The sequence below is a fragment of the Fonsecaea pedrosoi genome (genome assembly GCF_000835455.1).
Source record: "Fonsecaea pedrosoi CBS 271.37 unplaced genomic scaffold supercont1.4, whole genome shotgun sequence".
NCBI lineage: Eukaryota > Fungi > Ascomycota > Eurotiomycetes > Chaetothyriales > Herpotrichiellaceae > Fonsecaea > Fonsecaea pedrosoi.
The window spans coordinates 3,260,019-3,273,979 of NW_013550612.1; the positions used below are offsets into that span (position 1 = coordinate 3,260,019).

General features: G+C 51.0%; 5 protein-coding genes across 5 annotated transcripts; 4 read left to right on the forward strand and 1 right to left on the reverse strand.

Moving 5' to 3' along the window:
* Positions 1–23: 23 nt before the first annotated feature.
* Z517_06980 (uncharacterized protein) lies at positions 24–2,396 on the forward strand (the record flags this gene model as incomplete). The annotated part of the gene is made up of 3 exons (XM_013428719.1): positions 24–1,916; positions 1,976–2,216; positions 2,272–2,396. The coding sequence occupies 3 exons, from the start codon at positions 24–26 to the stop codon at positions 2,394–2,396; spliced, it is 2,259 nt and encodes a 752-aa protein (XP_013284173.1).
* Positions 2,397–3,924: 1,528 nt separating this feature from the next.
* Z517_06981 (uncharacterized protein) lies at positions 3,925–5,816 on the forward strand (the record flags this gene model as incomplete). Its single annotated transcript, XM_013428720.1, has 6 exons — positions 3,925–4,527; positions 4,583–4,659; positions 4,714–4,873; positions 4,939–5,110; positions 5,170–5,332; positions 5,393–5,816. The coding sequence occupies 6 exons, from the start codon at positions 3,925–3,927 to the stop codon at positions 5,814–5,816; spliced, it is 1,599 nt and encodes a 532-aa protein (XP_013284174.1).
* Positions 5,817–7,620: 1,804 nt separating this feature from the next.
* On the forward strand, positions 7,621–9,580 carry Z517_06982 (uncharacterized protein; the record flags this gene model as incomplete). The annotated part of the gene is made up of 8 exons (XM_013428721.1): positions 7,621–7,904; positions 8,037–8,181; positions 8,231–8,392; positions 8,531–8,662; positions 8,721–8,763; positions 8,819–9,150; positions 9,185–9,295; positions 9,359–9,580. The coding sequence occupies 8 exons, from the start codon at positions 7,621–7,623 to the stop codon at positions 9,578–9,580; spliced, it is 1,431 nt and encodes a 476-aa protein (XP_013284175.1).
* Positions 9,581–10,174: 594 nt separating this feature from the next.
* Positions 10,175–10,618, reverse strand: Z517_06983 (uncharacterized protein; the record flags this gene model as incomplete). The annotated part of the gene is made up of 1 exon (XM_013428722.1): positions 10,175–10,618. The coding sequence occupies one exon, from the start codon at positions 10,616–10,618 to the stop codon at positions 10,175–10,177; it is 444 nt and encodes a 147-aa protein (XP_013284176.1).
* Positions 10,619–11,671: 1,053 nt separating this feature from the next.
* Z517_06984 (uncharacterized protein) lies at positions 11,672–13,750 on the forward strand (the record flags this gene model as incomplete). The annotated part of the gene is made up of 5 exons (XM_013428723.1): positions 11,672–12,101; positions 12,157–12,500; positions 12,552–13,053; positions 13,145–13,560; positions 13,637–13,750. 5 exons carry the CDS (start codon positions 11,672–11,674, stop codon positions 13,748–13,750), a joined length of 1,806 nt encoding a protein of 601 aa, XP_013284177.1.
* Between the last annotated feature and the right edge of the window lie 211 nt (positions 13,751–13,961).

Here is a 13,961-nt window from a genome sequence, read left to right on the forward strand (position 1 = left end):
ATCGAGAGGATATTCATCTAACAATGGCAAACAAAGTCGACGACTCTTCCGAGAACAACGACCCATTGGCACCTCTGATACCGCTCCAGTCGAAGGACCATGAAGCGATCCTCAATGTCATCGACCAATTGAGGTCGGAAGGCATAGGTGAGTATGTCGGCCTTCCGCAGTTGATCGTGTGTGGCGATCAGTCGTCGGGCAAAAGCTCTGTGTTGGAGGCCATCTCGGGCCTGTCATTTCCGGCCAAGGACAATGTCTGCACTCGTTTCGCTACCGAGCTCATTCTAAGACGCTCGCGGAACGTGGGTATAACAGCCTCAATCCATGCTGATGAGAAGCGAACCCCAGCCGAGAAAACTCGCATCGAAGGTTTCAAGTCGTCCACTGTCGATCTTGGACAATTTGGGAGCATTGTCCGGCAGGCAGAAAAGCATATTGGCATTGGTCAGGATGGCCACCTGTTCTCCAAGGACGTCCTTCGCGTGGAGGTTTTAGGGCCAGAACTACCTCACTTGACCTTGGTTGATCTCCCGGGCCTGTATCATGCACCCGACGAATCCCAGACTGCAGAAGGAGTCGACTTCGTAGAGTCGTTGGTATTGTCCTACCTACGGAACAAACGCAGTGTCATCTTGGCTGTCATCTCTGCGAAAAGTGATATAGCACTACAGAAGATCACTGCTTTCACACGCCGATTCGATCGAAGGGGCAACCGCACCATGGGTATAATCACCAAACCAGACACTTTGGACATAGGCTCTGACATGGAGAGGTCCTTCTATGATCTGGCAATGAATACGCGGCTCAGATTCCGACTCGGATGGCACGTCTTGAAGAATAGGTTGCCGAAAGAGCAGCACTTTTCCCTCAAACAACGTGATGAGTCTGAAGCAAAATTCCTGAGCGCAGGAATATGGGCCCAGATGCCCCGTCCTCTGGTTGGCATTGATACTTTGAGACCAAGGTTGAGCACGGTCCTGATGGACCATATCATATCGCAACTACCGGGGCTCATTGACGAAGTTCAACAATCCTGTAAAAATGCAGAGTCCCGGTTACAGAGACTTGGAAAGGCACGACAAACATTGAGTGAGCAACGCCTATACCTCATAGACAGCAGCGACCGTTTCACAACCCTCATTGGCAACGCCGTGGACGGAAACTATTCCAGTCGATTCTTCGGAGATCCCATGCAGGAGGAAAATTATGAGAGGAGACTGCGCGCTAAGGTCCAGAACCGGCTTTCCCAATTTGCCCAAGATATGGAGGAAATGGGGATGCAAAGAAACATCATTGACGATGAGGAGCCCATCGATACTGAAGAAAACCAGATTCACCGCTCTGACCTTGTCACAGAAGTTCAGGAACTCATGCGTCGAAGTCGCGGAAGAGAACTGCCTGGCACTTACAACCCTCTTATCATAGGTGACTTGTTTTACATGCAGAGTAAGCCATGGGAATCGATCGTTACTCGGTGCATTGATGGCCTTCTTGGGGACGTCCACAAGGCGACAATGCCGATGCTGCGGGAGACACTGGATGAGACGAGCATGAAGCGACTTCTGGAATACGTGATTGAACCTGGACTTGAAAAAATCGAAGACGCGTTACGCGGCAAGACGACCGAGCTCCTCAATCCTCAGCAGATGGGACATCCAATAACCTACAACCATTATTTCACAGAGAGCGTTCAGCAGGCGCGCGAGGAGCATCTGCGCAGAGATTTGGAGAAAAGAATTACGAAATTCTTTGGAAAGGAGTATCCATCGTCAATGGTCTCGTGGCCACAGAACTACAAATTCAGAATGGATAGTTTGATTGACGCGCTTGCAACTCAAACAGAAGCAAACATGGAGCGCTTTGCTGCCTCGGAAGCAATTGATTGCATGCTAGCTTACTACAAGGCGAGTGATTTCGTGTTCTGGCCTGTTTCTTTCTTTTTTTTTCAACACAGCCACTGACAAACGTGGTAAAGGTTGCCCGAAAGAAATTCGTGGATGATTTCAGCGTGCTGGCGGTCGAAAAATGTCTGTTAGAAAGGCTGACTGTCATTTTCTGCCCGCGAATCGTATCGTTACTGGCTGATCAGACAGTCAAGACGATTGCAGAGGAAGACGCAGGGTCGAGGGTCGAGCGCGAGCGACTGGAGCAGAGGTTGGCAATCCTTAGCAGCGGTCTCAGTCAACTTCAGCGCCTCGATCGACACAATACATCAGGTGAGGTCATACATATGCATAAACATGACATGATGCAGAATACTGAATACCACAGTACAAACCCCGTCAGATGAGGACAGCCACGAGGATAGCCGAAGCGAGATGGAGGAGTCTGCGAATGACGAGAACGAGCTCGTCGACATAGTTGAAAGTCACGGCACAACAAGTCCTGCCGGTTAAGGTCTACCGTCGAACCCTTCGAGAACAGTGCTGGCATATCTCCCACACTCCAAGGGAGCCGGCCCACTGTACTGGATTCACCGGAGGAAGGTTATCTCGATTAACGCCGCCACGCAAGGTGAAGAAACTTCCGAGGTCGATAGTCTGAGGGCAGTGAACATCTGGTTCAAGCATCATTCGGTGCAAACATTTCATCGTACGACTGAGGATGCTACAGATTAAACCCCTGCTTACCAATGCAATTCTTCTTGCCGGATCCAGACACAGGTTGGAGACGTGCTGGTGCTCAATTGGGTCGGTCGCATGGTCATGGACGCCAACCATTGCATGCCATACTTGACCAACTTGTATTCATGTGAGCCTTTTATGGTGGTTGGTCAATTACCTTGGTGGCTGTATGGTCATACAGACCCGACTTTAAGCGAGTGAGTACTACATATCTTCGAGGTCCGGGGTAATTGGAATGTCGACAGCGCATGACTGCTCTACAAGTACAAGAATGTCGCGTGCCAAACTGATGGGGGTGGGGGCTGACTTCCCCGTATTCGACTATTTCTAGACTAGCGTGCCAAGTATGCCAAGAGAATCTCGATCATCGTCAGTTTGAGGCTAGTGGGCTTGGCACAACTCTCCGTGAGGCTGACGACAACTCGTTTCTCTATCAGAAGAGGATGTTATAACACACAGCGCAGGCAGAATTCTTTTATCCAAACCAACAAGGAGTGTTAAGTGTCCAGACGAAGATGACGCCCACCAGCAGTTCACCGAGCAGCCTAGAGATGAAAGGGTGTCAGAGTAGGAGGCATTTTCACTTCGTCCAATCCATCATTTTTCCTCCCAATCACGCAATCGCTCACTGGGTCCCCTGGTCCCCTTTTCCTGTGATGGTGTCTTTTACGGTTGCTAACAGTGGCCCTCAGTGGGTCGCTAGACTGGGAAAGAGCCGATCCTATCCGCTGGGAACATTCTCAGCCTCGAAGGTTCACGTTTTTCTTACTCAATAAACGCAACCTTGAATGGTATTTCCCTCTTCCACGCGAGACGAATTTCTACCAAGAATGGCGCGATCGCAATTCGTGCCCACCGAAACCGCCTCCCATACCCGCACTATGGCTCATTACGGACTGATGGGGGAGTCATTGGCCGCTCGCTGAGATGACAAGTAACACCACCCAACCTCAAGGCTACCTACCACCGAAATTTTCTTGTCGATGCGACGTCAAAGATGGCGAAGTTGGCGAGACCCGTCGTGATCGGCCTATCCAGGTCTCACAAGGATGTGGTATCAAAGGCGACGTCCGATGCGATGCGATTGATAAATATGTGCAGTCGACCGACAGTGGTTTCGCACATGTCTGGCTTCCACAACTCTACCACTTAGATCTTCAGAACTACTAGTATTCATCGGGCACTCAACTCTCAGTCATGCTGAGCAGCGTTCGCTCTTACTTACCCAAGCGCCCGCTTGCGGCACACACTCCTCAACCTACAGACAAGACATCTTTGGATGTTGACTCAGAGGGCAGAAATGGTGGTGGCAAGCAATGCGCCAAAGGACATGAAGATACCGCCCGATGCTAACAGGCTTCCAGATTCCTCCGAACTCGTCCATGTCCTCACAGAGACGAAACGTCAGATTGGTGTCGTCAGTGCCTTCTTCCTCATCTTCAACCGTATGGTTGGAACCGGCATTTTCGCAACCCCAAGCACCATCTTCTCCCTGTCCGGCAGCGTTGGTCTGAGCCTCTTCATCTGGGTTGCTGGAATGATCATTGCCATGTGCGGTATGGCCGTATATCTGGAATTTGGCACAGCTATCCCCAAGAACGGGGGTGAGAAAAATTACCTGGAATTTGTCTACCGACATCCCAAATACCTCGCCACGGGATTCTACACTGGATATGTCGTCCTTCTCGGTTGGGCCGGATCGAACTCTGTCATCTTCGGAGAGTACATTCTCCACGCCGCCGAGGTCGAAGTGAACAGGTGGAATCAGCGAGGAGTCGGGCTCGCCTGCATCACCGCCGCTTTCCTCATTCATGGATGTGCGCTCAAATGGGGACTGAGGTTGCAGAACTTCCTTGGCATCATTAAGCTGATCATTGTGCTCCTGATTGTCGTGTCTGGTTGGGTATGTCCAAGTCCTTGAGTGGCTGCTATTCACATCGAAGTTGACATATTTCCAGGCTGCTCTTGGTGGTGCCTTGAAGGTGCCGAAACCACACAACTTTGATAACGCATTTGAAGGAACCACTGGCAGCGCGTGAGTGCTGCACCCATCGTCTCAACTTTGCCATTTGCTGATTTGTTATGTTAGGTATGGCGTCGTCACTGCTCTGTATAATGTGATATGGAGTTATATCGGATACAGTAACGCAAATTATGCCTTGAGTGAAACAAAGAATCCAATCCGCACCCTCAAGATTGCAGCACCAGCGGCGATTATCTTCGTGTCGATCATCTACATGCTTGTCAACGTACGGTGAACCCCCGACAAGTGTCCGCGACAGGAGTTTTGCTAACGCAGGGCACCATTGAACAGATTGCCTACTTTGCTGCTGTACCCAAAGAAGAGATTGTGTCTTCGGGCCGCATCCTTGCAGCATCCTTCTTTCGCAATGTCTTTGGCCACCGGGCCGAACGGGCACTTTCGGTGTTTGTTGCACTCTCCGCCTTTGGAAATGTGCTCAGCGTCATCTTTTCTCAGGGTCGTCGTACGTACTACCTCCCTCGTTCGTCTGGCAATACAAATACTAATAGCAATGACAATTAGTGGTCCAAGAATTGGGACGTGAGGGAATCCTCCCATTCTCCCGCTTCTGGGCAAGCAACAAGCCATTCAATGCGCCTCTCGCTGGCCTATTCGAGCACTGGTGTGTCTCGGTGATAATCATGCTCGCACCTCCCCCTGGAGACGCATACAATTTCATCCTAAAGTAAGTGTTTCTCTCTGGCTGTCCTGCTCTGCCTACGCAAAACTGATTCATGCCTTGCAGCGTCATCTCTTACCCTCTTTCCGTCGTCAACGCCTTTGTCGCCGCCGGGCTTCTCTATCTCTACGTCAACCCACACCGCTGGGAATGGTCGCCCCCCTTCCGCGCAACGTGGCCGGTCGCGCTGCTCTTCTTCCTCAGCAACCTGTACCTCATCGCCGCTCCGTTTGTGCCTCCCAGCAACGGACAGAACGTGTACGATGACCTCCCATACTACCTGCACTGTGTGGTCGGCATCGGGATCATTGCCGCCGGAGGAGTCTACTGGCTCATCTGGGCCATTCTGTTACCGCGCCTCGGCAAGTACGAGCTGGTGAGACAGGTCGAAATCAGCCCGTTGGACGGATGGGAGCGGAATGTGTTTTCGAGACGCAAGCTTGGCCGAGGAGAAAAGCCTGGACCGAGTGCGAACGTGGCTGAATTTTGATTCATACGTCGTATGACTTGTGTGTGTGCATATAGCATTAGATGGTTGACTACTGGTTCAATATTCCTGCCGGGTACCGATAATTTTATACCGAGTTTCGTCTTTTCTGTTCAGACATGCCAGAACTGTTATAGTACTTTACTAAGGTATTGCCAACATGTCAAATCTACTGGTATCCTCTTAAATCCCCCATCTCATGTTCAAGAAAGAGCGCACACGAAGAAGAGAAGCCGAGCTTTCAGCAATCCCCCAGGCTCAATTCTAGCCACCTTCAGAACAGCAGACAACCCATCATCTTGCACGATACTCCCATCGCTGGCTCTGAAAGAGACACAGGTCCTTGGAATTGCGCTTTACGACTCGCGATATTTCCCCCGTCTCTCTACCACGCAGAGGAAGACTAATTGTAACCAGTGATGATTGGCCCAACGATACTGGTAAGGGCTGCATGGGTAGAATAGTACAGATATGACTGGCTCTTCAGCAGCATTGGTCTCATGAGCGAGCTGTACTGTATAGTCTCCGTCTTCCCCGCCTCCACCTCCACATTCTGCGGCCCGACTTCCACCAACTCCACATCACATTCTTCAGACGCCTTGGACTTTTGCTCAGTAGAAGCCATTGTCAAACTCTGATACTCAACCCATTCAAAATCATTACACATGAATGCGATTATATGCTTATGCCGAGTCCTTGGTCGCCCAGAGCTCTTGCCCTCCGTCCTACGGAACTGGAATTCTCTATCAGGTCGCCACCCCCGACTTTTTGGGTCGGCTGGCCTAGCTAACAAACGTAAGACGGTCCTTGGGGAGAATAATCCGAGGCTGAAAGGCCTGGTCGTTTCCCCCGGATCGTAAGCGAAAACTAGTGTGAACTTGCCAAAGACAACAAAGTTCCAGAATGGAGCCAGACTGGGAGAGTTTTCTTTACAGGGCCTTCACCAAAGACAGGTCATCTGGGCGGGGACTCATATCTTGCTCATTGGAGACTAATCCTTGCTCGAATCGACCGAAATTGGTCAAGTTCTTTGACAAATTCGTCCTGAACCCCTCAGTGTTGCCCATTTATGGCACTGCTCTCTGGCAGAGGTTCACCAGCACGACTCGTTTCCTGAGGTCCAACGACATAGTTGAAGAGTGGGAGGTCTCCTCGCAGGATCAGACCTTTTCCAGACACTTCCGGGTTTAGGAAGTCCAGAAGTCTTCAGACAAAGGGGATTAACCAGCTGTTCTTTGATTTCTTTTTCCCACACCCCACGGCCCTCCAGTATATGCATCACAGCTACAGTAATGGCGCCAACTCTGACGACGACAGCCGCGGCCACGGCCACGATGGTATTTTTTTCACCCCTCCCTGGCGTCCGTCTTTGGATTGACGTGTTGGCTAACAGCCTACGCTGGCTCAGGTTCCATTAAAAGGTCACGACGATGACTTTGGGCCCGAAATCCCAAGCAGCGCTGGGAAAGGGTCTGTGACGGCGAAATACGCAGGAGCAACCCCCCGAATCTATATCACATGTGCTGTCCTGGCCGTATCTTCTTTCTTTTTTGATGCCAGCCCCGGCTACAACATGCTGGCCTAGCACTGCTATTTCCTGGTGGCTCGTTCATTGGAGCTAGGGGTGTGTGGCTTTTGGGGTTCCCTTTGACATTGTGAATTCCCCCAAAGGGTGACAGTCCCAGAAGAGAGAAACCCAACTCATGTTGAGTCGTCAAGGGTCCTCTTTGCAGTCAGCCTCTTTCTTTGGTTTGCCACTGGCAACATTGTGGCACCTTTCTTGACTTGGCCCGGCCTTGCGCTTTTCATGCCTTGTTTTCCATTTGCGGCAAAGACCACAACGTACAGTATTTATGTTGTTCCTCTGCTTGCAGCAACCGCATACGGATATATCGTCTACTACGTGCACAAAGATGCATCAGCCGCTCTGAAGAAACGAGACATGCGGAATCGCTATCTCCCAACAGTAGTCGACCAGATTGCTCGGGACGCCACGGGTTCCGTGCCAACAGAAGGACTAGAGCTTCAACCGGAAGAGTTGGGCCAGCTACGATTCCTCATCAACGTTGCCACCCAGGAGATGGATGACTGGTAAGAGTCTACCCGAAGATGTTGATTCGAAGCTTGCTCGGAGGCTAAGTGCCTATCTCGACCTAAGAACAACTTCACAGATATTGACCAATTCCAAACTTCGGCCCTCCGCTACCAGCTGAACGAGCTGAGTTACTCGCTGTCATTCGCAAACAAACTCTACACGCCCTCATTCCGCGGAGGCTACCTTCAAGAAGCGCAGAAGAAAGTGATACTCAAGTCCTGCCAGAAGAAGGTCCTCAATTATTGGAAATGGGAAGTTCTGTGGGGGAAGCTTGTAAGATCTCTTGTTTCCCTTGTGCCGAACTGGGTCTGACATGTCCCAGTCAACCAATTTCCACCCATATCGCGTGGACAATATCATGCTCACGGGGTTTCTCCTGCTTGCATTGGCAATGTATGAAGGGCCACCGGCGACGACTGTTTCTCCAAAGACGGCGCCCTGGAACTTGTCATCGACGATACTCACAAATACAAGGTCTCATCTGGTATATTAGTGGACGCCCTGATGAGTAACTTTCGAAAGTCTCAATACTGCCTTTATGCTTGTGAAGCAAGTATTTTTTTTTTTTTTTCATTTACACCGAAACTTGCGGGATATGTGTTGATCTAACTTTGCTCCCCAGCCAAACTGGATCTATACTTTCTGCAACCTCCAAGGCATGAATGCGTTGGTTGCGAACGACGCCAACAAGGGGACGTCGGTTGCGGAGGAGATCAACCCGCAGTTTCGCGAAGCTTTCATCGATGATTTCATGGTAACTGACGCCCCTCTGTCCTCATTGCTATTGTTAGTCTCTAAGTCAGTTTTCCTAGGCAGCTGATGGCAGCGTCCATCCCATACGATCACATTTGACAGGTAAGAAAGAAAGCCTTGTGCCTTTGAAGTTCGACGTGCTCACCCCCAGTGCTAGGATTTCGCATTCCCGGCTTGGTAGGAGCCATGAACGACTTTTCAGTCTGCTGCTTGTCTGGCGCGGTCCTTCCTGACATTGCCCTGCGCGCATATGCCATTTGCCGCAAGGAGTACACTGAAGTGGACGAAAAAGGAAACATGAAGTTCAAGGGGCTCCAAGGCGCCGACTTTATCGATCCCGGTAACTACAAGGGGTCCAAGGCCGCATTGTACGGGACGAGTCTGCTCGCTGCACGAGAGCTCGGGGACAAAGTTGCCGCGGATGCGATTTTGAAACTGATCGACGCGAATGCAGGATTTTCAACGAACCGAGAAAGACGGTGTCATTTGGTACGACAACGTCTCTTTGCTGATGAAAGGACAGATATTCCGTGGGCGCATCAACACAACAAAAGGCTATGTTCGAGCCATCACCCAGCCGATGAGTGACGCTGTCAAGAACGGACCATATCTCGGCGACGTCAAATACCCAGAAGTAAAATCTTGGCTTTCAAACCCACTTCAAACATATCGGTATCGAGCTAACAATTCTTTCCAGGTTCTGGTTGCAAAGGCGATCTCCCATACCGGAACGGACCTCGACCTCGTTCTATACCCAGGAACCGAGAAAAGGGATGTGTCGTTACCAATCAAGCAGCTGAAACCGAGCACCACTTACACATTTGATAACGGCAGGGAGTTTGTCTCCGACTTCCAGGGCGAGGCCACAATCTCCGTGACTCTCAATGGCAGGACGGTTGTCAAGTTCGCCCAGTCGTAAAAAGGTCCATTCACGACCGGGAAATTGGCTTGTTGAAAAACCAAAAGAAAGAGAAATGAGGATGACGTGTCAATTAGATGCGAGACATGAACGGTATTGGATATCGTTGCCAGCTTGAACAACTGTTTCAATGGCAGCAGCAAACTGGTGAAGTGCATCGTCTCCGGAGCAAGTCCATGTTAGAATGCCGCGACGTTGATCCAAATTTGTTTCCGTCCCGTTACGAGGTTAGCAACGCCCCATACTATACTTTTGTGGTCGTTGGAACATTGCTTGAACATGGGAATTCCACCTCTTCGTGACTATCCTAGGGGGTGTGGTTCCGGAACTGCCTGACCTATTGTACTTGAGAGTGATCTCTACGAGTCGTGCAATTCTGTCGGTGCTATGCTGGCCTTGTATCGACTCTTGGCTCTAGAATGACCCATTCTCCTCTTCCGGATCCCCATGGGGCTGGCAGGCCAAAGCGGGGGAAGCACAGGTGACTTTCATTCAGTGAGGACCGTTTGTCGATTATTTCTGCTCCTACGGTCGTTAACCGAGAGCATTGTTCGCCCCCAAGCTAGCTCATCATGCAAAGGCTTCCATAGATGCCTATGCTTTGGAGTCGGTCTTCGCCTGGTAGGTGTCGTCCGACACTTCTTCCATAAACCTCACACTGCCGAGAGATACAGCTTGGTGGACCATGTAGCTTTGATCGTCGGCTCCATGCCAGTGTTCGGTACTGGAAGGACACCAGATGACGTCTCCGACGTTGATTCGCACCGGCTTGGCTCCCCGATCACAGAGCCAGCCACACCCTGCCGTGACGCGCAACACCTGGCCTTTCTCATGCCAGTGCCAGAACGAACGTGCACCTGGTGCAAAGTTGACATTGTGCACCAGAATACCCTCGGCGGCAAGGACTGTGTCAACCCACACGGCTCCCCCGGTGAACTTTTCCGACACCTCTGTGGCATTGAAAGATGCTGAGCCATCTCTCGAGGACCGACTGATTATCATGTTGGAGTTTTTCCCGGAAGCTTTCGTATCAGACATTTTCAGTTCGGTGAAGATTGTTTGGTGGGCTGGAACGGAGTTCTTTTACGCCCAATGTGCGAATGGGCTGGATGAAGGAGTATAAGTATTGGTAAGTCTGGGGGCGCAAGTTGAAAAGAATGACCGCAACACGGGTTTCATTCATTATTACCTATGTAGTTCTAAGGTAACTCAATTCTTCAATTCAGCGCAAGAAGTACGGATGGTACATATGTCGTTGCCAACGACCTGGCACTGTCTATTACGACAGGCCCTTGTGCGACCACAGGAGCGGGGTGTGAGGAGGAAGGTCAAGAGCTAGTTGGCTTGGAATCTCTCGTAGCAAACTTATATTATCCACTTGATTATACTATTCGTTAGTTACCCGTACTCCTTGTACCTTATGTCTGACGAAGCTTGACTTGTTAACCATATAGAAGCAGCTCTAATAGTGTCTGGTAACTAAAATATAGGGATTGGATGCCTTGGCACTCTTGGCGGGCCAAGCCTGTAGTGCTCTCCAATAAGAGGTTCAAGCTGTGGAGTTTAGTTCCCCCTGCGGGGACTAGCGTTACGCTAATGGTATATAGTACAGAAAGTTTGCTAGCCGCCCTGACAGTTGTAATCCTGGCCAGTGTCCTCGGTCAATACTCACATGGCGTCGGGGTCGATCTGTGAGGTCCAAAGCCGGAACAGTGGAAGCAGATGAAATGGTGGTTCCGGAGGATCTGAAGCCAGCCTCCTCGAAGCGGAACTATAGAATCGTGCTTATTCGGTATCTGGGTCTCGATATTCCGCCAAGTGGCAAGAACAATTCCATCTCCGGATTACCTTGGCTTTTCTCATACCCCAGGATTTCTGGACAGCTTTAGTTAGGTAGCGTGGCATCCAAGAGACGACACGAGCTTCTAATACTTAGTAGAGGCTGTCTGCCGCGAAAGTGCGGCAGGTTGTACTGCTTCAGCAATATTAACATCTATCGGCACTCGGAGTTGATATATCTTCCCTCTCGCCACAGTGCTTTCATTTTCCACTTTTTGTCTTCGAAACACATCAAAGGACGACTACGACACCATGTCCCCTGACCACGAGAAGCACCAGGGTGTTACTGCCGCCGACACTGCCTTGGAACACCACCACCCCACTCTTTCTGGTGACGATGAGATACAAATGCATGAGCACGAGGTCACCCGACTCGACCAGATCGTGACCCGCGTCCCAATAAGGACTTGGCTGGCAGTTGTTTCCATGGGTTGGCTCTACATTGTGTCTCTGGCTACCTTCCTCTGCCTGGTCCCAGTCATCACCATCATCAATGAAGATGTTGGGCCCAGTCCCGAATACAGCTGGATGGCCAATGCATGGACTGTCGCTGCTGGAACGGGTATCATCCTCACGGGTGCACTCTCTGATCTCGTCGGTCGAAGATGGTTCATCATCGGGTGCGGCATTGCTGCCATCATCGGGTGTATTCTCGGCATCACTGCACAGGACATGACCGCCGGTAAGATTCTGACAATGAAACCTGAGAAGAAACTAAATCAATTTTTCTGCGGCAGCTATCGTGGCTTTCATTTTCCAGGGCCTGAACCAAGCGGGCTGTCTCACCACGTTCGCTTGTATCGCCGAGCTGGTGCCAACGCGAACACGAGGCATCGTCATCGGCATCATCAGTCTCGGCTCTGCTGGCTTTGTCATGTGTGGCTCTCTCATCGGTCATGCCGTATCCTTCAACACCGGCCCGAAGTGGAGGACTATCTTCTGGATGTCTCTGGCCTGCAATATCGTCGGTACAGTGGCCGTGGCCGTGACCTATTTTCCAGCGCGGGCACTGGCGCGGCCTGCTGGCAGCAGAAGGGAAATCCTGAAATCCTTCGACTACATTGGTATACTTGGTATCATGGTAGGGGGGTTGCCCTGACTTTTCAAGAGCAACGTGCTAATACGGAACTAGATCGGTCCGACTCTCTTCCTCATGGGAATCTGTTGGGTACCAGAGTATGGCGCGACAAGTGGACGGTTTCTGGGGCCGTTCATCACGGGCTGCATCGTCATCATTCTCCTTGGTGTCTACGAAGCCAAATGGGCACGGAATCCGCTGCTGCATCCGTATCTTTTCCGCCGCATCCGCACCTTCACTCTGATTCTCATCTGCGCCGGCGTTGGCGGCATGTTATTCTACTCTCTCCAGGTGTTCTGGCCAACCTACCTCACCCTCATCTTTGAGGGGAATAGTTGGTCAAAGGTCGGCATTGATGGCTTTACGTTCGGCATCGGCACGAACTTGGGCGGCTCAGGGGCAGCAATATTGTTACCTTTTCTTGGACCCAAAATCGGCACACGGAACATTCTGAGCTTTGGAGTCCTGCTGCAAGTCCTCTTCATTCCGATGATGTGTCTGGTTGACGAGACTCGCAAGTCCATGGCGCTGGCCTTTTCGTTCATGGCTGGAATTGGTATGCTTTCAATGATGTGCTCCTGGAGTCTCATTACACGTCATGATGCGAAAACACTCTAACTAACTCGCTTTTTTGCAACAAACCCTAGGCATCGGCATCATTGAGCTGCTCACCATCCTCCTGGTACAACTGGCGACACCGGACGAATGGATCGGTTTCGCGACCGGTGCACTCGGCTTGGTACGCAGTATGGGTGGCTCCGCCGGCAGTGCCATCTACCTCACCATCTTTCAAGACCGATCTGCAGCGCTCGTTCCGGAATACGTAACCGCCGCAGCCATCGAGGCTGGTCTTCCTGAAGACTCGCTTCCGGAGCTGCTCGGTGTCCTGACCGGCGTCGTCACCGACGTCCCACTCACCTCGATACCAGGCGCGACATCCACAATTCTCGAGTCGTCCGCGCTGGCTTTGAAAAAGGCCTATCTGGCTTCCTTCAGATATGTGTGGCTTACCTCGATCCCATTCGGTGTCATTGCCTTCTTCTGTGCCGTCGCAACCAAGGATGTAAGTCTTTTTCTCTCTCAACTCTGCAAATCATGATGATCATGTCCGCAACCCCCCACAACTGATGAGTGCTCAGCTGTCTCACCACTTGACCAAGAAGGTCGCACAACACATGACATATGATGAGAAGCCAGGGGGCGGCGGAGAAGCAGCAGCCACTCATGAGGAGGACATCAAGGCGGCCGAGTGAGGTCTGTGAAAGGGAAAAGCGAGGCGGAAGAGCGAGCGTGAGAATGTATGTCATTCAGAGAGAATCGCCATGCACGCTATGTGTCTACTCGTTGGGGGCAATGAAAATACATGTAACGTATATATATTCCTTTGCTATGTATGGCTCAAGAAGTATCTTTCGTATACCCAACACCCACTCACTCTTCATGAGACGTACCTCAACACAGTGC